The sequence below is a fragment of the Alligator sinensis genome, unplaced genomic scaffold (genome assembly GCF_000455745.1).
Source record: "Alligator sinensis unplaced genomic scaffold, ASM45574v1 scaffold693_1, whole genome shotgun sequence".
Classification (NCBI taxonomy): Eukaryota; Metazoa; Chordata; order Crocodylia; family Alligatoridae; genus Alligator; species Alligator sinensis.
In genome coordinates, this window is record NW_005841987.1 from 1,983,659 (window position 1) to 2,006,700 (window position 23,042).

A 23,042-nucleotide genomic window follows, 5' to 3' on the forward strand; every position below is an offset into this window, starting at 1 on the left:
AATTTTGGAGAATTAGTATTCATCTGGGGGTTATTTAAAATTTCATCCTGTTGTTCAATTACATTAAGAGTAATCTAGAATTTCAAGTTCACACAGGGCAATTAATCATTTGAAATTCTAGAACAGATGCAGGTTAAATAAAATCTTAGAGTAACCAAGAAAAAAAATCAGGATTTCAAAATGTGTGGTAAATAAGATGGTCAAAAGTGGAGTTTTGATTCATTTTAATATGTATGTCCTTATTATAGTGTCTTGTTCGAATTTATAAAAAAAAACCCCGCAGCAAAATGACGCCTGGCTACTTTATCATATTTCTTCAGAGGGTAAACTGGAAGCATTGTAGAGTCATCCCTGTCCAAAATGCTGTTTGTCCGAGCTTTACAGTCTACTTTCAAATTTGAATAGATTGCATGGCTACCAATGCTGCTGAGCTGCAATATCAAAATATGTGCCTCGTGGGTCTAAAAACCACAAGTTATTTCAGCTTTTGCTGAGAATTCAGAATTTGTTTGTTTGGGGGGTTTTTTTGGAGTCCAGCAAGTAAATTTAAAAAATACATTTTCCACCTTTAACACCCCTTTCCCCCCCCAAATCAAGCAGTGTCCATCATTTATAACTTGACTTTCCATAAAAGTAACAGTTCATAAAAATCTGTGAAACTATTACTGAGAACAAACAAATTAGACAACAACAATGTAATAAAATAAAACTGCTGTTGTACTCCTATAGTGGAAGAATTGCTTCTTTGCTGGGATTAATGCATCTTGCAGAAAACAATTTTAAATAATGTGTAACATATGGATTCAGCTTTTATTCTTCTTCTAAAAGAAGACAATTATATTTATGTGATAAACTGTTCAGTGTTAGTAGCATAATGTTTACATTACTGGCCACTGAAATAGTCTTCGGCATACTTTTATAAGGAACAGCAGCCTCCAGATTTTTTGAAATCCATTTTACAAAGTAAGTCCTGTCTGTTACGGGAATGCAATGGTTCTTGCATACTTCAGCCTTTGCTTACTGGAAAAAAATGTACTCCAGGTAATTTAGCTGTAAAAATGAACACATGAAAAAAAATCAGATGCTTTAGCTACAGTTAAGAAGTATTAAAGAGTTTTTTGACTTCTGATGAGGAGAATGGAAAATCTGCAACAATTGAAAAAATGGACAAAAGGTAGCTTTCAATTTAACTTTCTAAAAGGATTTATCATCAGACAATATAACAGGGAACAAAGGTGTTTCTGATCATCTCAGGGAATGGCTAGGAATTGCACTCTCATTTTACTGGAAGATTACATTGAGAGAGACTTTCAAGCAGTTTTTACGTCCACCCCCCACTTTAAATTCTAGATACTTTACTAAAGTATCTAGAAATATTTATCTATCTTCACATCTTCCAGCACTGCAACTAAACTGAATGCGTTTGAGAAACAGTTAGTGGATGGGTTTTCAAATGCCTCTTTTCTACTGCTTCTGTGTGCATAGATTTTATTGTAAGCATCGATGACAACAGCATTTCTGCATTGACTAGATCCTTTATTTCGTTCAGATTACAGGATCATTTCAGAGACTAGGCAAAGTGAAAGTATGTATTTATTTAGATTTATCCAGTTAAAAAAAAACAGAAAGAAGAAGAAGAAATAATAAGAAGAATGTCAGTGGGAAATGTTTGTGTCCTAATTTTTCATTCCTCAACTAGAAGTTTAGCATACTAATAATCCAAATTTCAATTTCTCTAAAACTTGGGGTTGTTACAAAAGATAAAGTGAAGAGTATGTCATTTTAGAAAGTGTAACCTAATGGAAATGAAATCTGCATATTGAGTTAATTTTGGATTTATTATCCTAGTAACTAGACTTGTAACTGTTCTAAAATCATGTTGACTGAAGACTTGAGAACAGCACGAGTAGATGGCTACCCCCACCCCCATTCTTAAAAGAAAACCTGTGCTGCTGCTTCCAATTTAGTGCAATCATGCCTCTTACTGGCCAACACAAGATGCAGCATTAGCTGTCACATGCAAATGAGTATTCATGGGGACTTTGAAACATACAATAAAGAATAAAGACATGCATTCTGTGAATAATTGTTTTCTTTTATAAAACTGAATCCAAAAGGGAGTGCCATTTCACCCAGAATCTATAGCCTTTCTATGGTTACAATCTGCTGTTGAAGGCAGATATTAGAAATGAAGTGTGGATAAATAGATAGAAATGAAGTGTGGATAAATGGAGGACTCCAGTTTCCAGTGCTGTCAATCTTTCACAAGCACTACATTTGCTTAAAGAGAAATAATTCAACACACTTTTGTTTCCTTCGTTCTTTCTCATTTTCATTTTCCAAATGAGACTTTCAGACGTGCAAGGATGGTATTAAGTAAAGCTGTCCCTTTCATTTTCCCCCTTTTTAAATACAAAGGCTGACCAGAACTCTTTATTTTCAACAGGACAGATACATCAAAATATGTAGCAATGCAAGCCTTACTATGTCCCCCTTGTAAATCATCCCATCTAAGTCTCTCAAATCTTTTCTGAGACATCACTTACAGGGGTGAGGGAGGTGATAACTTAACTATCATGGTCTATGCAGTCATGGGTATCTCCACTAAGTTTGCCATTAAGGATTCCAACTGATTCTAACCAAACAAAATGCAGATATGCAGTCTGGAAACAATACCCAGTGAACATCCATCAACTTGTACTTCTGTTCAGTCACTACAAGCCTTGGGCTTTATTCAGTCACTAGATTATGCTGGCTGAGTGAAGGATATGAGACACCTGTGCACACAAGGAGTCAGTTTGGAGTCTGCTACAAAGCTTAGAACTAGCTGGAACATGCCGCAAGATGTACAAAACTGGTTCATAAGAGAACAAACTCCAAGTAATAGATAATGAATGCTCTTATTAAACTGAAGGTCCTGACTGGTACAGCTGGTATTGCTGTCATTGTAAACTAAAACCTATGTACCAAAATATATTTGAATTCCCTGAATCTATTTAAATTAACAATCTAGAAATGAAAGGTCTCCATTTACTATTCAGTTTATCCATTTTTTTTCCTCAACAGGTGGTGTGTAATCTGTTATGAAAGACAGTCAGCAAGTTCTTCAAGTCTCAATATACCCCCTTGGACCTACACAATTGCACTTGAAATTAAGGGATATTTTGTAGGGAGGATGTTCTTATGGATAAGCCAAAGGATTGGGAACCGGGTGATTTAGTTTCTAGTCATGACACTTCAACAGACTTCCCACGTGATCACTGGCAAGTTATCTAATCATTATGGCTAAGTACAGACAGTCAAAAAGCCTGAGATTGAATCGATTCAATCTTTGCAGGTTAGTCTAAAATGCATAGATTAAACAGATAAGTGAATGGACATTTACTTTTGATTCTGGAAATGCAGCCTCATGCCTGCAGTGACCTAGGCCAGAAGCCGAAGGGCATGACAGCACACCTCCCTGCTTGGCTGGAGTAGACAGCTTGGGCCAAGGCTAGACCACACACCCTGTGAAGGAGGGGTTTGTGGGATAGGTGCAAAACATCCTGGGATGCTGTGGGGGAGTTAATTTGAATCTGGAGGGGATCTGGGACAGAAGTTCAATAAACTGCTTTAACCTAAATCAGTTAAGTCTGATACTACATCTACCGAGGCTTATCTTAAACCAGTTTGGGCCATTTTGGAAGCAGTTTAGGCACACTGAACATCTGTTGTGTTACAGATTTGAACCAGCTTCCAATCACTTATACTGGTTTAGGTGTATCTTCTGTCCCTAGCCTGTGTGCCTCAGTTATTTACCTGTAAATTGAGGATGAGAATTCTATGCTTCACAAAGTGTGAGCATAAATTCATTAATGTGAATGGGTACTCAGATACTCTGATGATGAACTTCAGAGAAATGACAAGAAAAATGTAAACTGAATGAAGAAACAAGCCTGTTTGTATTAGCACTATCATTAACCAGACAATTCAGATATTCTGTGTATAAAGGTAACATGCTCCACTCTTCTGGATGGTTTATATTAAATCTGCTTCTCTAGATACCAGTCTACCAGGCTACTAAACTAGTTTCAGCTAACTGACAAACTGGAAAGTACACTTTTCCAGTAGGTCACTTGGGAAGGGTGGAGGAAACCTTGTGACTTGCAGGAGTGCTTTTTTAACTTGAAGGGAAATAGCTGGGGACTAATCTCTGTTACATATACTTTCTAGCCAGATCTGCCTTTCAGAGGTTATTGCAGTCCTCTCTATGGTCTGCTTAAAGAGAGGGGTTTGATGAACAGCATAATGCATAGGAAATAATACTATAAATCAGCTGTCTTTAGTACTAGTCCTGGCTATGCCATGGAGTTACTGTGGACCTTGGACCAATAATTTAGCATTCCTATTCTTCAGTGTCTTTATCCATAAAATGAAGATAATGATGCTGATCCATTTTTTCAAACTGCTTTGAAATCTATGAATGATAAGTGCTATATAAGTACTAAATATTTTTGTACAAGATTTGAACCTAGCTGAGGGGGCATAACAGAACAGATGTGGAACCTCTGCCCCCCTCACTGGCCTAACTTTTTCATCCAGTCAGATTACTACAGAGAAGGCATATGTGAGATAAGCAGCTTACACATCACTCCCACGTAACATGGGAGCAGGATTTGGCCCGTTTAAATAAATAAGTAATAAAAAACCCACATCACAAAGATTTTTATGCACTGAAGCAGCTCTTACTGACAAATCATTCCAATTCTAACAGAGGGACACTTTTGCATTTGTTAGATACCCTTAAATACCTTCAGTCCATTTATTTCTCTCTGTGGTTGTTATACTCAGCCACAACTGTAGTGTTCACAACTTGTGGTGAAGACCACTACCAATAGTAGCCATTAATCACCATTTTTTATATTCTGATACCAACATCACTGAAAAGATGTTTAGTGGATGCACTTAGCTACATCCTATCAGTTCATACAGTTCATATTAAAATCTTTCAATTAGATGAATTACAAGCTGTCTTACATTTTAAGAAAAATCACAATATGTTTGACAAAATATTACCTTACATGAGTTGTGGTAATGGGTGCCTGAATTTGACATTTCTTATAAAAATATGTAACAAAACATGCTCGGTAGAGATAGTTATGAAAAATTTATTATTAATGCATTCTTTCTTCTGCTGGAAAGGGAAGAACTTTGTTGCGCATGTTATAAAATGTTAAATATTAGCATTATTTAAAGTTAATAGGATGCCAAAGAAAATGACTAATAATACATTATACAATTAGATGCCTTTCATATTAGTGCATCCATTAACAAAATAAAATACATTCAAACAGAGGAGTTCTGATTTGCAATTTTTAGCAAGGATTGCCCATGTGTAAAAGCTAAATTATTTATTCATTTTTTAACTGCTGGATACATCAGTTTGCAATTATTTGCATTATGTTTGAATGCTTTGTCATGTGTCCCTGATTCAAAAAATAAAAGTACGTATCTTTTTTCATATAGGCATCTTCATCTGTGCAAAAGCTTTAAACCTGGAATGACCAAAAGTAATAGTTTCTTTCTCTAGATTAAGCAAATCACTGGGTATAGCAGACTGTCTAAAGACCTCAATATTGTTCTGCCAGCTACTTCAGATGTTTGTTATCATTCTTTAATCCACATGTCCTTATGCAGAGCTCCATGTCTCTATTTTGACCTTCCAAGCATATTCTTTTTTCTTGTGAGTGATCAATTCCATCTTGTTTCAGGCATATAGATCGCAAGTCAGGCATTATGTATTTTTGCCCATAGTTATTTTCATGCCACAACATGCTATGTTGCTGCACACAGCCTACTACTCATTTTAAAGTCAGTAATTCTGACTCCTTGGCTGATGTCAACATCCTCCCTGAATAATACATTTGAAAGCATCTAACCTTTGCTTCATTAAGAACCAGTTTTCAGCCCCACACAACAGAACCAACTAACCACTGTCCTCACTTACTTTCCTTTTTCCATACTTCACATCATCTACAAAAAAGTTTGCATAAAACAGTTCTAGCAATAGCTCTGAAACTCCTCTTTCTTACAGCCAAACTCCTCTTTCTTACAGCCATCTTCTCTAGTGCTATCTACTTAATTAAGCCATTCTCAAATCTTCTGTGTTATAAGCACATAATCTTGGTCTTTAGAAATGTGTTTTGAAGTCTCCTTTCTTTTTTAAAAAACTAATTACTCTGGAAAAAAAAAATCTCTCTCATTGGTATATTACAAGCAAGTAAAAATCCACCAATAGTGTGTGATTTTTTTTCTTTTGAGAGACCATGGGCCTTACTGACCTTCTAACAGCTCAACCAATGCAATCTGACACAGCTTAGAACATATGAACAGCCAGGCCTAAAATGCAATGGAGTGAGATGAAATTAAATCTCATTTATATTTTTTTAAACTGGTCTTAAATCAAGCAGAAAAGTTTGTAAGGAGTGGGGGCTTCTAGGAGCCAGGCATAGGTTTCTGATTCAGAGGACTGGTTTGTACTGGCATGAATTCAAGCCTTTTAAGAGCTCCTTTAGTTTATGCCACCTGTAGCTAAACATAGCTCCATCCTATTGTCACTCCCAAGAAAAAAGCTTTTGGCCCCAATGGCCATTTGTACATGTGCTCACTGTTTTCTAAACCATGTTAAGAATCTCATCAGTCACAGTTCAAATCAAATTTCAATTCAAATTAGGGGTTAGTAGATGATCGAAAGTGTTTGCCCCCTTCTTCACAGACCAGTAGCCTGCATGCTTGCGCAGGGCTGGGGGTTTAGTCAGGATACTGATGCTTAGTCCTAGTAAGGTGTTGTTGGCACACTTGTAAAGGTGTTACTTTGTGCCTGATAGCCTCAGTTACTTTGTGCCTGATAGCCTGATAGCAAAAATCTAGTTGAATTTCCCTGGAGGGTATTGATATTTGCAATGCTTATCTGCATTCATAAGGAATGCTTATCTGAGTTTCTAGTTTTCCCTAAAACTAATGCCTACATGTATATACATGGTAATTCATACAGTTTTAATTGCCTAATTCGGATTGCCCTAGTCTACATCAACTTTAATCCTCATTCAATGAAGATCAGTTAATTTGGACTGGAGCCAATTTTAATTTGGACTACAGATGTCCGTGTATATAGAGACAGCTGTAGTCCAGATTAAACCTAGAAAAATGTAAAATCTATAAATGTCCAATATGTCCCTATACTAACACAGAAAACAGTTGACAGAAGAGCGAACTGTCTACACAAGTTAAGATCTCCCCCTGTGGGGTAGGGGTGGGAAAGGAGAGACATGCCAGTGGGCCAGTTAGGTGACAAAAGATTTGAGGCTCTTGAGGAAGTAAGTTATTTTAGCCTGAGCACAAACATGGCAGAGGATCTAGTGCTTCTCTTTAATTTGACATGTTGCAGCAGGGACTCCTAAGACCTGCTACTTGAGGGGTAGGTAGCAAGCTAAATACAAAGAGATGTAGAGCCATCAGGACCAAACTGGACTCTGGTTGAGAGTCCAGGCTTTTAGTAAGCTGGGCTCCACCTCTTTTGATCACATGGCCTTCTTCTTGGTCAGGGGTTTCTAATTATCCCAGTACTCAGCCTGCTTTCATGTTGCAGATTAAACCTGACCTGCAGCCACTGGCCTCTCCCCTGCTGCTCTTTCACTCTTTGTACCTGGTTTGCTACCTCTCATCTAGCAGGGGTTAGGGATTCCTGCTACACATCTTAATTGTTTCAGTTATTTCAGTCACAATGCTATATATGGAATAATAGTAAGAATAAGCGGGGAAGACACTTTGAATTAAAGACCACAAACTTATGGGTTTATTTTCAGAGAAAAAATACACTCACAATTCTTACTGAAATTGTTGTCCAGATACAGGGGTTTGATTTTAACTTATTTTTATATTGAGTTAAGACTCAAAATATCCAGACTGTCATGGTGACATTCTATAGCACTGAAATTCAGGATTACACACCTGTGTTTCACTAGGTGTAGTCCAGAACTTTGGATATTAAGAGTATTTATTTAATAGCTAGAGCAGCATAATCAGTAAGAAATACTTCAGAAGAGAATTATTCCTCTTGATGTACCTCTTCAGTGAGGATCTTGTGATGGGAGAGGGAAATGAAGAATTTATGTACCATATTTACTCAAATATAAGATGACCCTGATTATAAGATGTCCCCCCTATAATTAGATAGCATATATGGGAAATTTATAAATGTGATATAACTTCCCAGGCATATAATTTAATTAGTGGAGGTTTGTCTTGAATTTGTCCCCCTCCTACCGCTACAACAGGAGAAATAAATCTGGGGAGACAGCTGGCCTTTTCCCCTCTATGCCCCCAGCTTTTTTCTGCTGCAGCCCCTTCCCCTTCTCCTTACTGCTAGACCTTTTCCTCCCCATGCTCAAAGAAGTGAGAAACAAATTTGAAAAAAAAGACCCTGAAATAAACATAGCTGTAGTAATTTGCATATAGTACCCATAGACTTTGTTCATCCAAAATTAATGCATTTTACCTATTTTGGAAACTACTGTAAATTGTACTGCAGGTACTCCGTAAACACACTTTTAAGCAGCACTTTTGCACATATTTATACATAATACGAAGTATTTTTTAGGAAAATTTTGGGGTCCTAAATCAAATCAACCAAATCAATTTCAAATCCATGTGAGTCCAACTTGGTCCAACTTCACCGCATGGAGGGCGGGGCACAATCATATGCAACAGGTTGAAAGAGGGGCCAACAGAGGGATTCTGGGTGAACTGTTTGAGGTCCTATTTGGTGATGTTTGCCAGACATTTAAGGCTGGTGAAAAAACAGAAATAATTGGAAAATGGGAAAGAGGCACAGCTCATCTGAGGGAGTGAATAAGAAGTCAGAATATACTCAATGTAGTGGATCACCATGGCTTGAAAAAGTCAGTGCTGAGGTAGACTGCACTCATTGGGCACTACCATATATCTTATTCAGATAAATTGTACCAACCTATCTTTGTGGTAGGTTTTGTAGCATTTTTGGCACCAATGGGAGAGTGTTTAGACTTGCTCCTATCTTCCTGGTGCCAGCCTGGAATTGCAGTATCTCCAGGCCCAGGTCCCATTCCTTCCTGGTGGAGCAACTGCTCATTGTTTTAAGGGCCACACATAAAAAAAAAAGGTTCCTATTTATATGTTTGCCTAATATAAGGGAACATTTATAGTCATGCTCAGTGTTGGTTGCATTTAATCAACTTCATAAGCTTTTAGCAGCCAAATATAGGCAAAGTATTTAATGAGGTTTCTTTGTATATGAATGTAAGATGAAGGAAAAAAACTTGTCTTGTATTTGAGTAAATATGGTATATTTATATATGCATACAGATGGTGGGAGAGTATGAGAAAGAGCATGTGTGCACACATGCACAAAGTATTTCAATTATGTGAAATTGCCAAGGATGTGAACATTTAAAGTCTACAGAACTGAGAAATATCATTCTTAGCTTATGAGATAATTCCATTTAAGCCAGAAAGCTTAAGAAATGAAGTTTTTAAGCACACCTGATAGTAACTTTAAAATTTTCTAGGGAGATACTCGATGATGTTTTCGATCTCAGCCTTTTGGCTCAGATACGGGTTTGTGTGTATCTATCTTCTTTCCCTCTCAGCATTGCAAACCCCCTCCCTCCCCCTCCCCTCCCCCCCCCCCGAAGGCTCAGATCAAGTGTAGTACCCCGGGCTTAGTTGACTAACATTGTATTTTCTGTAACCTAGTTGCATTCCCCTCCTCACCCCCATCCCTCTAATGTTAGTCCCTTGCTTGGGCGATTTGTATTTCCCTACTAGTTTTGTCATCTTTTTGGATTCACAATCCTAAATATCTACTAATAAAATTCAACCTGTTCTACATGGGAAAGGTCTCAGGTGGTCACTATTGCTTCAATTTACCTATAATTATTTAATTAGTGGATGATCTGCCCTATGGATATTTGGACTGAAAGGAACCTTCTAATATGTTCTTATACTCCTTATTCGAACACTATATTCTCTTTCTTTGAATGTCTGTTGAAGTTATCTTGGGGCTATCTTGTGGCAGATCCTCCATAAACCAATTTATCTTACTGTTACGTGTCCTTAGCATGATAGTCTTAAGCATCGGAAGGGATCTTCTTGTAAAATAGTTGTGATCGCCATAACTAAGTCAATCCCTTCATTTGTATCTTTCCTTATAATATCATATTCCTGTATCCCCCTTATGTTTTTGAGACCATAACAACAATTTCTGTAACTTTGTCCTATGCACATTCCAAATATGTTATACATATAAGTTTTCTTTGTTTTGTGGCTGTTTTATTTTCACAGTGACATTCCCAAAAATATGCTCAGAACTCCAGATAAGGCTGCACTGATGATATGAGTATTACTACCTGTCACTACTATTACATGAAGGATCTCTGCAGTGGAAGGCATAACAAAATAATCAGCCCTTCCTTACCATTCACAGCAGTTAAATTTACCGTGGTATTTGTGGTTTTTTCCATTTTAAGTATAGAGAACACCACAAATACCATGATAAAGTCAAATTCCACAGTGTGGTAAATGTTCATTTTTTTTCTAATGCCACTCAGCATATTACATAACATATCCATGCATAACATTACTCATTTCTGTTGAAGCTTCATGTTGCAAACTCATGTTTGCTAGTCATGGTTACATCTAAACCACAACATTATACGCCATATTGGACCTGATACTGAAAGACATCAAGTTTTATCAATTGTCAGTATGTTCAAGAGACCTCCGGTAGAGGGCCACACCCTACACTATAGAGGAAGGGGAACACTCCCACAGTCCATACCAATCTGATTATGGGGTAAAATTCCTTCCTGACCCCAAATATCACAGTGCGACCCTAGGCAGAGGGTTGAGACGCTCTAGCCTGGAATCTCTGGCTTTGCTCCTAGCAGGAGAATTAATACCCCCCAGTTGAAGTTCCCAGTCTTGATTTTAGCCTACACCCAATGCCTCTGGTAAAACTTAAAAACACCCTGATACATATAGGAGAAAAAAAAGGGTGGATAGGTAAAGGGGGAGCAACCAGCAAAGCCCAGAAGCATGGGAAATAGATGTCCTAGAACCTGGAACTCTCTCTCCTTGGACAAGTGCTCTAACCACTAGGTTGGTAATTAAAACAGAAGCATTCCTAATCTTTTGGTGCCTAGCACAATCTGGACAACATGGGATTTTGTCCAGGTACAATTTCAGGACTTGCCCAGGTGTATATATGTATCTGGGAGAACATGTCACACCATAAAGTTGCCGGACCACATGGAACCCTACTGAGCACACTCAGTGGGCACGTGGATGCTTGCATGCTAGCAGCTGAATGTAATCTGCATAACTGCTATTTAGGTGCAGCCAGTGAAATAGGATTCTGCCCTGAGTTTCTCTTACTAACACAGGAGAACCCTGTATACAATACTTCTAAAATTTGTGGCTAGCCTACTTATAAATGTCTCTAAGAATACAAAGCCTTGGCTTCCATTAGGAGTCTATTCTGTAGTTTTCCAAAGTTTACATCTAGAAAGATTTCCTGAACTTTAGCGTACATTTTCTTTGGCTTAATTTTAACCTATTATTCTTGTGGTACTATGCTTAATAATTTATCCTCCTTCTTGTTTGGACTCCTTATCGCTGACATTCCCTATAAGAGTGTCACCGCTCAAAATACTGCCTTAAAGAGAGAAGTTATCCACAAGAACAGAGAGAACCCCAAAATGTGCCAATCCCTTAACAACTATGTAAAGCCTTCAAAGCCAGAGCCCTTTTCAACATTAACCTTGGAAGTGCTATTAAACAAAAAACTTACATTAATGTTAATAAGAAATGGAAGAAATAAAAAGCATGTCCTATAGGTTTCGTCAAGCACATCCTGTCACGTGATTCATTGTACGAATGTGACTGACCATACCAGGATAGGTCTTCTTTCTCATTCTATTAACCTTTTCATTAAACTGTTTTGAATAGAAACTCCATGATAATATGACTGGTAGAAAATATTTTACATCTAAGACTAAAGATGAGAAAGCCATGCCAGCCACTACTTCTACCTCTTTAGTTCTTTCACACTGAGAACAAAGTGAATCTAGTAGAACATCAGCTATAATAAAGATATTGTATTTTTTATTTTACATACATAATCACAAAAAATACAAAAATGAGTAGCTGTGGAATACAAAAAGACTATTATTTTCATCAGATTGTGAAGCTTGGCTTGTATTTTCAAAGAGAAGATATTGGCAGTATTGTATCTATATTTTATTCTTTTCCAAAAAAGGAGAGTGTGTGACTCACATACGTAATGAAACAGAAAAGTCTATATCTTAGGACTGACCATTTAAACACACAACCCTTTTTTCTGTCACAGAAAGAAAAGGAAAGCACCCCCTACTGGAGTCTTTAAAAAGGCTGGATGAACAACATACAGACATTAATTAATCACCTCTGTGCTGCTGAAGCTAAAGGTCAGTTCATCTTTTCCATTATATTCCTCTGTTCTCAGGGCTTGATAACTTGACAAAAATAGAAATAAAATAAAGTTCTTAGCTGCAACTTGGCATGTGCATATCTTAACCCAAGAACAAATTGTTTTATAATTACTTCTGAAAATTGCTTCAGACTGTTTTATTTTTCTGTGGCTGCCTGAGAAGTGTGAAAGAGAGAGACATTTTTTCATGCATTCAAGGCATTTTAGTTCTAATTTAGCAAAAATAAAAAAATTAATAAATAAATAAACAGAATAAGCAGAGTCTGATGTTTCAAAGAGGAAAGTTAGGAGACATGACTGGCTTCACACCTACAGACTTCTATGTGATTAAGTCACATGAATAACTATTCACCAAAGTGAGTAAGAGATTCACAGTCTGGCCCATATTCAGTAATGAAAGCTGACATATGCAGGGTAGTGGGGGTTTATCTGAAAATCACTTGTTTCAGCATGTGGCTGGACTCTAGGGTTCACACTTAAGAGCAGAGTTTGTTAGAATGAAGCAAATGTAATCAGTGTCTTCATGAAACTAGCTTATAAAGATGCTTGAATTAAGGAGGATCACCGAGGAAATATGTTTCCACTATCACGAGTGGAAACTTATTGGCCATCATACCTTTCACATAGGATTCTAAAAGACAGGGAAACACAGAGCAAATGAAGGAAAAGCTGTGGAAAATGGTTTTCCAGATTTTTTTATTAGCCATTCTTACTACTTTTGTTACTATACTGCACATTAGAATCCTGTTGGACTTGTAGCTGCTGTCTGGAAGTTGGCAGCTTGTACTGAAGCCACTCTGCCTCTGCCCGCAGAGCCTTTGTTAACTGACAGAGGACGGAAGCTGCTGGCTGCCTTTGAAATGGATATGTTGGGTCAGTGGAAACAGTTGGGTGTTTTTGAATGGAACCTTATTTTTTCTTTAAAAAAAAAAAAATTAAGTTGCGAAAAGTAGCTGCTGCGTTGTCTTCTTCTTTAAATGTTTGCTTTAAAAAACACCCAACCCATTTGTGCTGACCTGATGAGTCAGTTTCAAAGACAATTTCAATCTTCTGTCAGCTAAAAAGGCTCTACCAACAGAGGCAGAACTGAATCAATGCAGGCTTCTCTTTTCCTGATAACAGGAGCTTTCAGACAAAAGACTGACAGGTTTCTAAAATCTGTAATTTTTTAATATTGCAATCAAACGATCAAAACCAGTGGAGAAAACATCTCGAGAATATTTCAACTGTTTTCTTCCTCTCCTTTCATAGACAATAACAGAGTCATCTTGACATTTGTAGGTAGTCTTAGATGCTTGCCTAGTTCTAAATCTTTCCTTGCCATGTAGATTGTTTGATTATTATTAGATTATTTATCCAAAGCATTTTAAAACAATACATATAATCAGAGATTTAATTTAAAGAAATTAAAGCTTTTTCTTTTGAGAGATGGATGTTATTGTTTCAAACCAAAAAGAGAAGTGCAATAAGAGTTTTTGGAGGTCTATTTAAATCTAAATCTGGGTAGCCAGATATATGTTTAAAAAGCACACAGAAGAACATGGGCAGTGATTCTACCAATAATGCCACCCATGAGTTACCTTTGGAAAGGGAATACTGCACCTATGAACTCAATACACTAGGTATGTTTTAATCCATAAAATTTCCAATTACTGCTTCAGAGTTTATTGTGCACATATGGAAAATAATACTTGTAAAAGAGAAAGGGGTTTGTGCCTCGTGCTGTCAATACTGTGAAGGATGGGGTGATTATAAAGCAAATTAACAATACTTTTAAATGTGCATTCACTTATCTTTCCAATTAAATCCTTGTTAAACAACTGCACAGACAGTAATGGTGCTTCTGCAAAGCACTGATCAAGACAGTTTTATTGTAATTTTTACTCTGTAACAATTAATCAAGTAGGCATTTTCTTTATTATTAAATTATTTAGTTAATAAATATTCTCAATTGGCTAACATATTTGTAGTTTACATGTTATTTTTGATTTTTTAAAAATAGAACTCGACTATCACTATTTTCTTATAGCATGATAAGAGAAGAAATATTCTAATTTCTGTTGCCACTATATTATTTGTTAACTTGAGAAGGTAGTTGGCTTGGTAATAAATATACCTTTCCCCCGCTAATGTAGTACAGTGTACCAACTGAAATTATGTTGGTATTCCTCTTACCATAAAATCCACTTTTTCGCAATTATGTCATATTTAGCCCCTGTAAAAACTCATTTTCTTCCTACGAAGTGTACCTAAGGCACTAAAAATGCAGTAATTGACCTTTGGAAGTTGTGTTTTGAAGTTAATGCACAGGGTATTCCAAATAAAAATAACAGGACTCAAAGGTCATCTGCACTGCAAATACCAAGCATTTTGGAAAAAAAATACTGGATATAAAGACAGTTAGGAGCTATTTTGTTTTATGTGTGATCAACATTTACTGCATGAAACAAACTGTATGCCTTGATTAGTTTCACTGAATATATAAGCAGTAAGATACAATTTTAGAGATTCAGAAATGTATTATTCTCCCTTTATATATTTATTTTTTCTATTAATTCAATGCTCATGAAAACTGCTTGACAGTCCCAGAAAAGGAAATGCCTTTCTAGGTACAAAACAGATACTGCATCACCTGTGTAAAAAGATATGCTTTTCTCCATCTCTTCACCAATGTATGCCATTTTTTTCTTAGGAGGATAATTCAGGCCTTTCCTATACAGAGAAATTAGTGCTCAGCAAGTTGCAGCACGAATTTATAGCACTCTATTCCTTATGTAGGTACTCTTAGTGAGCACTTGGTGCATCTACACAAGACACTGCTCAGTAGCCAAAAAATACTGCACAGTAGCACGTCACAGCACAGACAGTGCTAATATGCTACTGCTCAGTAGCATCACCTAAAAGACGTTCGCCGACGCTACTGCACAGTAACTCCGGTTCCTGGAATTTATTTAGTACTTACTAATAAAAGTACTAAATAAATGCACTGTAATGACTATGCAGTAATGTCTCATGTAGACGTAGCCACTGTGTGTGAGGCAGCATACTTCATGGTCTCACCATTAGGTGTCCTAAGGGCAGATTGTATTCAACCTATTAGGCAACTGAGTGGCTCAGGCATTCTTTAGGTGTCTATGCATCTAAGTGACATCCTGTTCCACCTTGCTTGAGTCCCTGAAAGCCATAATTTAGAACAGGACTTCATATTAACCTCAAGCACTTAAACCATAAAAGTAGTGAGGAGGCACACCCACATTTTGTCCAAAACCTTAGGGTAGGGGACCCTTCTCAGTAATACGCCACACTTCTCACTGTGTAGCCACACTTCCCACTAAACTGGAGGCTATGGATGAAGCACAGCTGAGAGTATCTTCCATCCATCTTGTTGAAGATGGAAAAGAATGTAAGATTTAAAGAGTCCCAATTTCTGCACCCAATGAATTTTGCATTAAGGTGTGTGTGTGTGTGTGCGTGTGTGTGTGCGTGTGTGTGTGTGTGTGTAGTTATGTAGGCTTAGAGGTCTAGTAGGCAGGATGGGATCTGGGCCTAGGGGTCCACATGTAGATGTAGTGCAGAATAGTAGCCTCACTATCTAACTTTCTGAGCAGCAACTTCCATGGGTAGTTAAACCCTAATCTCCATTCTTTCAACATTACTGAAAATTATGGAAATGAAGACCGAAATGATGCTTTCTGTAACATGCTCATATGTAATACCTAGACTGGGATCTCCAGCACTTTCCATACATACTTATTTCCACTTTCCAACATATCTATTGAAGGCATATGACCCATTTCTTGTGAGCCTGAAAGGAATTATTCTTAATTATGTTTTCAATAACTGCACTTAAAACACTTATAAACTAAGAAAAATATCAGTCTCTTGCTGCCACTGACAGTCCTTGCAACCTCCAGTTCCTTAAATCAATGGTCCTGAAAAAATGATGACTTAGAGTGTTTCCAAAGAACTGAAAGATGTTGTGGTCTGGCATTCTTATGATCAAGTGATCTCCTCAGCTTTTAATGGAAAAAATAAATCATTGATAAAAGATAATCTTGTCACCTGGAAGCAAAAAGGTACAATATCAGTGGCTTCACATACAGAAAAAAAATCCTGTGCAAAGGACTACAGTAAATAACATATTTTGTGCTATAGCTGCTATTGCTGGCAAGAATGTCAGCTTTAGGAATTACCTCAGCTTAAGAAATGATAATAAAGGGAAAAAAATGATCTAGTTAACTAAAAACAAAGAATGAAATGGATAACAGAGAGATTTAAAAAAAATCAAAACTGTCTTTCCCTGTTTCTTCCTATTCCCGATCAATTGATGAAATTGTCAGTTGTTACCTTGCTCCCTTTTCTCTATTTTCTCCTACTTTTTAGTCAATTTCTGATGCTGCAGATAATGTTAACAGCACAGAGGCAGGAACCAGAGTTAATGCTTTGCTCTCAGATTTGTTCTATTAAAAATAGCTCAATTTTTTTTTCCTATGCTGCTTAACTTGCAACAGCAGTGAAGCCAGGAGATATTTAATAGATGCACAACACAGAATTTGGAAGGATGGTATGAGATTTAAGGGTGAACTCTTGATGGAGAAATAAAACCCAAAGCACTTTAGCTGAACAAGAATTGATCACATGTTAAACTCCTGGCATTTAAAAGTAGTTTTTAGACTGTTAACCAACAAATGTCTATCGTTGCATTAAATTTTCATGGAAAATAAATGACATACAGAAGAGAAATAGCATAAGATAAACACTCATATTTAAAGTACTATTTTTCTGATTTAGTCTAAGGAAAAATAAAGAAACATGGACAGAGACAGAAAGATACCCACATATAAGGAGAAAGGGAGGGAGGAAGGAAAGAAGGAAGGAAGGAGCTCTGCAAGTTAAGAAATGATACCTAGTAAGCAAAGCATTGAAGTAACACTGAAACATACAGGCCCTTTGAAATGTTCGAGGCGTGGATGAAGTGCTCCAAAACAGTACCTTTTGAGAAGAAAATGTATTATTTTGAAGCATTTCACCTTTTTTTACTTTAACATGTGGACCCTGTCTGAATTTTTGTTTCTTTACCACCAGAGCTGAGTTATAGCCAGAGCCACCAGGGTTGTGCTTACCATTCCTCGTCCACCCTGTCAGACCCTTCGCAACTCCCGAGGCCTCTGTTGCCGCCAGAGCTGGGTGCTCTAGCCTCAAACCCCGCTACTTCTGTGCTTTATTGAGAGGGGGAAAGAGAATTTCAGGGGATTTGAAGCTGGACACCTTTGCTTATGACTCCACTCAAGTACTCTCCACTTTCTCCTCCCCTCTACCCCATCCTTGTTGAGGGAAGGGGATTGGAGCTGTGGACTGATGAGGCCTTCTCCAGTGCACCCGGGCTTGAGAGCTGCGATTGCATGAACCTGCAGCAATTCAGGAATGTTTCAGCCAGCAGACACCACAGGGGCTGTATGTGTCCCATATCTAAAACAAAACCCTTTTGAAATGTTTCCAAGCCTCTTTTACTTGGAAAAATTTCAAAAGGTACTTCTGTTCACACCCTAAATATCAACTCATGATTTAGTTTTGGAAGATATGTAAATGAGCAGGTTATAAGGAAACATCAGTGTCCTGTGGAAGTCACAGCAGCAATCTGTGGCGCCACCGTGGTGAATCTGAACACTCATGCTCTCCTACTTCAGCCACTGCCACTGCTTCCTCTCCCTGCTGCTTGCTGCTGGCAGGAAGAATTGATGGCAATCAATGTTGGGGGGGCAGAGGGGAGAAGGGTGGAGAGAAACAGCAGCGGCTGAAGCAGAGGGTACAAAAGTGCCTGGCTTTCTATTGTAGGGAGGAAACCCAGAACTTTTGGCATATGCTGGTCTAGACATTATACAGTGCAGACAGGATGCACCTTTTGTACTAAACAAGCCAATATTGGTAGATTATTACCTTCATCTCAGCAGTTTGAGGTTAATGCTGGCTAGTTATCAGAGGTAGTTATCAGTATGCTAAATTAAAAACCCAACAGCCCCCTCCCCGCCAAAATGTGTATTCATTGTAATGCCACCTGAACGATATCTAACACAAGGAGACTCAAGCACAATAGCTCCACAGTCACCGGCAGCAACTTACAGCAATCTCAGGACAGTTTACACAGATAGATTTACCCTAGTCCATAGAGTCATCCCTTGCAAAAAAGAAGATGGTTGTTATTCAATCAAATAATGCCCCCCTGCCACTTGAAAGTCATTCCTTGTGTCTCTGAAATATCGTGAACGTTGTGATCAGACTTACTGAATTTTTAAAGAATGGAAAGATGGACTTTTTCATTTCATGGCATACGCTATTAGGAGAATCAGTAGGGATTGCAATTGTGGTTTAGGAGATATGGGAAAGACTCCTTGACACTTTTGTGTATGTGTAACTAAACAAAGGCTAATCATGACTTGGTTAGCCTTAGCCTAAAGATTTTAATGGATGAGATTTTCAAAGGTCTTTTAATGGAAAATACATGTCCAAGTCACTTAACTAGGCCCTTCTTTAGAAAATATCATCCTACTCCTTTACGACAGTTCAGCTCTATTAACAAAGATAAACATAATGAACATGAACAAACACAATAGATAAGAAATAGAACCTGTCAGAACTTCAGTGTTTTCTTTTAATTTCCTTTGGCCACATTAGAGAGAATTAGATTTCTAAGTGTCCCCTACGTGGTTAATGACAAAATGATACTGACAATCCATTAGTCGTATATTTGACTTTGACATTAGTATACAGAGTTGTTGATAAATCCATGATACCAAATAACAGCCACACTATAATGTCCTGTCTAGTTACATAGAATTAGCCATTCTGATTGAGGTGGAAGCTTGTGGTATAACATAATGTCAATCTAATGTTTGGATGTCAAGACAGAATAGACAGGTCTAATATACTGAGGGAAGGCTTCCTTCCTCCTCCACCACTCTCTATTTTTCTACCACTTAGCAAAGACTTTAGGGAGTTACTGAAGATAAGAACTTCTGGTTTTGTTTTGTCTGTTCCCAATAAAATTATTTTGTACTACCCTCTTGAATCAAAAGAGACCCACACAATGGCTAAAATAGTTAGCCTAGCTATCTGTTAACACACAGTGAAGTCCATGGAGTTACAGTAATGCAAAATTACTGAACTTGGTAGGACTATAAAGATATACATCATTGGCAAAACAGAAGAGCATTCCATAGAGATCAACTCAGGGTTTGAACTTCAGTCTGCTCCCTTTTATTTTTAGCCCTTAGGTATAGCCTTGCATGTCCTCCAGTCTTCTATCTTGCTGCCAAGCACTGATGTACAGCTATTACATAAAGGATAGAGTTTTATTTCACAGAATAAGGTCTCAAAGAATGAGGTCACATGTAAACTCTGATATTAATGTTGAGTTTTATTTTGCTTCCAGAGCCAATTCAAGCTCTACATCCTTGGCTTCAAGGCTTGAACTTTTTTATTGCCACTCTCTTTTCCTCTCTTTCATGTTACACTAACCCTCCTTCCAAGAAATTGTCACTTTGACTCCTCCCTCTCACATAATTTTTGCTGTCTTCTATGATATTACCAGGCTTGACTTCCCTCCTTTTTATGTTTGGCAAACAACCTGTCTCTCCACAAATTAGCATTTTAATAAATTGTCATATTACACCAAGTTACTCCAAGTTCCTTAAAGTTACATTTTACAGAAATTCATACAATGGGTTCTCATGAATTTTAAGCTCAGCTGCCAGTCAAACTGTAGATATAAACAGGGGAGCCAAACCAATTCCTAGGCAGATGAAATACTAAAAGTAACAGTACCTCTTCACCAAATTATTGCTCCTGGGTGCATGTTTACATGCAGCCTGGGACTGGTGAGCTGGTTTGAAGCAGTAGACATGCAACATTTACTAAGCAATAAACATTTTGTATGCAATCACCCAATTTGTACTATATATAAGTAGGTACAAAAGTGCTGCTTAGAAGTCTGTTTGTGGAGTACTTTCAGCAGTTTCAAAAAAGGTAAAATGAATCAATTTTGGATGAACTACATCTATGTGTGCCTATAGTAATTTTCATATGCTTATTTCAAGGTTAGTTTTTTCAGATTTGCCCCTCACTTCCATGTACTTAGGGAGATCATGGTCTGGCAGGGAGGAGGGGGTAAGGAACTGCAATAGGAAGAAGTTGGGGTGCAGAGGGTATGGGGGCTACCTGACCCCCAGATTTATTTTCCCTGCTGTAGCAGCAGGAGGGGGACAAATTCAAGAAAACCTCTAATAATTAGATTCTATACCTGGAAAATTATAACAAATTTATAAATTTTCCATATATAGACTCTAATTATTGGGGCACCGTCTTATATTTGGGGCCATCATATTCAAGCAACTACAGTACCTTCAATGGAAGTGAAGTGCCCTCAGAATTTCACAGGATCAGTCTAATCTGAAGGGCTGAGGCCAGAATTAGAGGGGTTCAGTGTTGTATGATGATAAGCATTGACCAGAGAAACTTCTATTCGGTGTAGAAAAACGTGCACAACAGTGACAACATCAATAAAACCCTTTGATAGCAATGAACTAAGCAGGAAGAGCTCTAGTAAAGTGATGCGTCTAAAATAGGTAGTTATTTGGGTACTGGTTTAAATGGGACCTGTAGATACAAACATTATGTATTTTTCAAAATAATACTACCAATATGTATTTTTAGAATACATACCAAATACAATATATATTTTTAGAAATATGTGCTACCAACCAAAAGCAGTAGCTTACCTGAGTGACAGAAATGCATTTAAGTGTTGTTTGACAGTAATATCTTGGCTCCCTTGTTCACCTACTACATATGAGGTGCACAGTAATCTTCACAATTTAACAGCTAGGAGTTTTCACTCCCTCAATTTATTTTGTCCTATCAACTTGTATGCAGTAGATGCAGAAATTCAGTAGTTTTACTGGTGACTCAAGGTTATTACAGCACTCTCACCCAACACACTGCAGGGCCCTGAAAGGCACTCTTACCTCCTCCAAAACTGAGGGTTCTAAGTCTGCAGTGCAATCTCCAGCTCTAAATATATAATATTTGTGTTATGGTACAACACCAGGTCAGCATAATGTGGTCATGTTTTAAAAGCCTAAACATTTTGTTGGTCTAACAATGGTCTCTAGGCAATATTAAAAAAGAAAAATGAAGCGTTTAGCAGCGTAGAATGTAGAGTTGGTTAATTCAGGAAGCCCTTAATAAATTTTAATGCATCACTCTTGACTCCATATTTGAGAGGCCATTGTTGTCAATGATATTCATCTAGTTATTTATATAATGTTAATGCTGCATGTTCAGACCTTGCCAAGAATAGTAACCACGTGAATGGTTTGGGGAAGTGTTTACCTACAAACTACCAATAATCGTTAAAACACTCGTAAAATGTCATGTATCAATTAATGTTACACTGGTTTGGGTAATACTTGTGGAAAACTAAAACTACTTTTAAATTTAAATGTAATTATAACTTTGTATTTCAGTTTTCATGTTATGTGTCTCTTTAATGCTCATCATTCTGGTCTTGCTCCCTTGGGTGACATCTTGAACAAACTTACCGTTGGCTTCCACTAAGCCAGGATTTCAGCCTAGCCTTAAAGTTTTGTTCTCTTCTTTTTGAAGCATCTGTCTTTTCCTTTTTCCTCCACTGTTCCTTTAGTTTCCAGGCTTGCTTATTCAAATTTTGTTTAACATTCAATATTCAATTTACTTAATTTTTTTCATTTTTTTTTCTTATTCCAAATCCTTGGTTTGTACATTGTACTTCATCTTGCCATTTTGTTTCATTTTTCTCACTTTCTCTTTCTCATCTCCAGTTTCCCTACTGTTTTCACTATTTTATGTTCTATTTTTTCTGTCTCCTAAACCAATACTTATTCTTTGCTTTTGTTTGCTATATCTACCTTTCTTTTTCTCTCTTTCCCAAAATATAGCTCATCATCCTCTGCCACTAGCATGCAGCAGATTCTGAAATATTGTCATCTGAGACAGTTAAGTACTAAACAAAACATTACCAGGGTGAAGGAATCACTTACCCTGATTGACAACAAATCGTAACTTCTGTATTGTTGCCAGATTGCCGCTGACTCTGTATATTCCATCAACATCCAGACCTGAAAAAGGAAAACATATTTCATATTGGCTCATGTGAGTATTTTACTTGAGATGTCTGTCAAGAAACCATGAATGTCCTAACAAATATAGGGAAGAATACTATAGTGAACAACCAGATAATAATCCACCTGACAAAGACTAGAAGCATATGATGACTCCTGCCTGATTAAAACAACAAAGAAAAAAATTGTAGATTAATTCAATTGAACCCAAGATATCTAATTATAATGCTCTAGTAATTCTATTAGAAGGCATGCAGTATAAGCAGAGACATTCCAATTAGATGGGAAAAGATGGTGCAGTATTGGCTTGTGTGTTCTCACACAGCCTCTGTAGGATAGAATAT

At 37.3% G+C, this 23,042-nt stretch overlaps 1 protein-coding gene across 3 annotated transcripts in view; it reads right to left on the bottom strand.

The window, feature by feature from the left end:
- ARHGAP15 (Rho GTPase activating protein 15) overlaps positions 1-23,042 on the bottom strand; it is a 509,509-nt gene that overhangs the window by 140,705 nt on the left and 345,762 nt on the right. For all 3 annotated transcript variants that reach the window (XM_006021329.3, XM_006021328.3, XM_025201252.1), the window contains one exon: positions 22,618-22,695. In XM_006021329.3, coding sequence (XP_006021391.1) covers positions 22,618-22,695 — 78 coding nt within the window. The remainder of the gene's footprint in view (positions 1-22,617; positions 22,696-23,042) is intronic.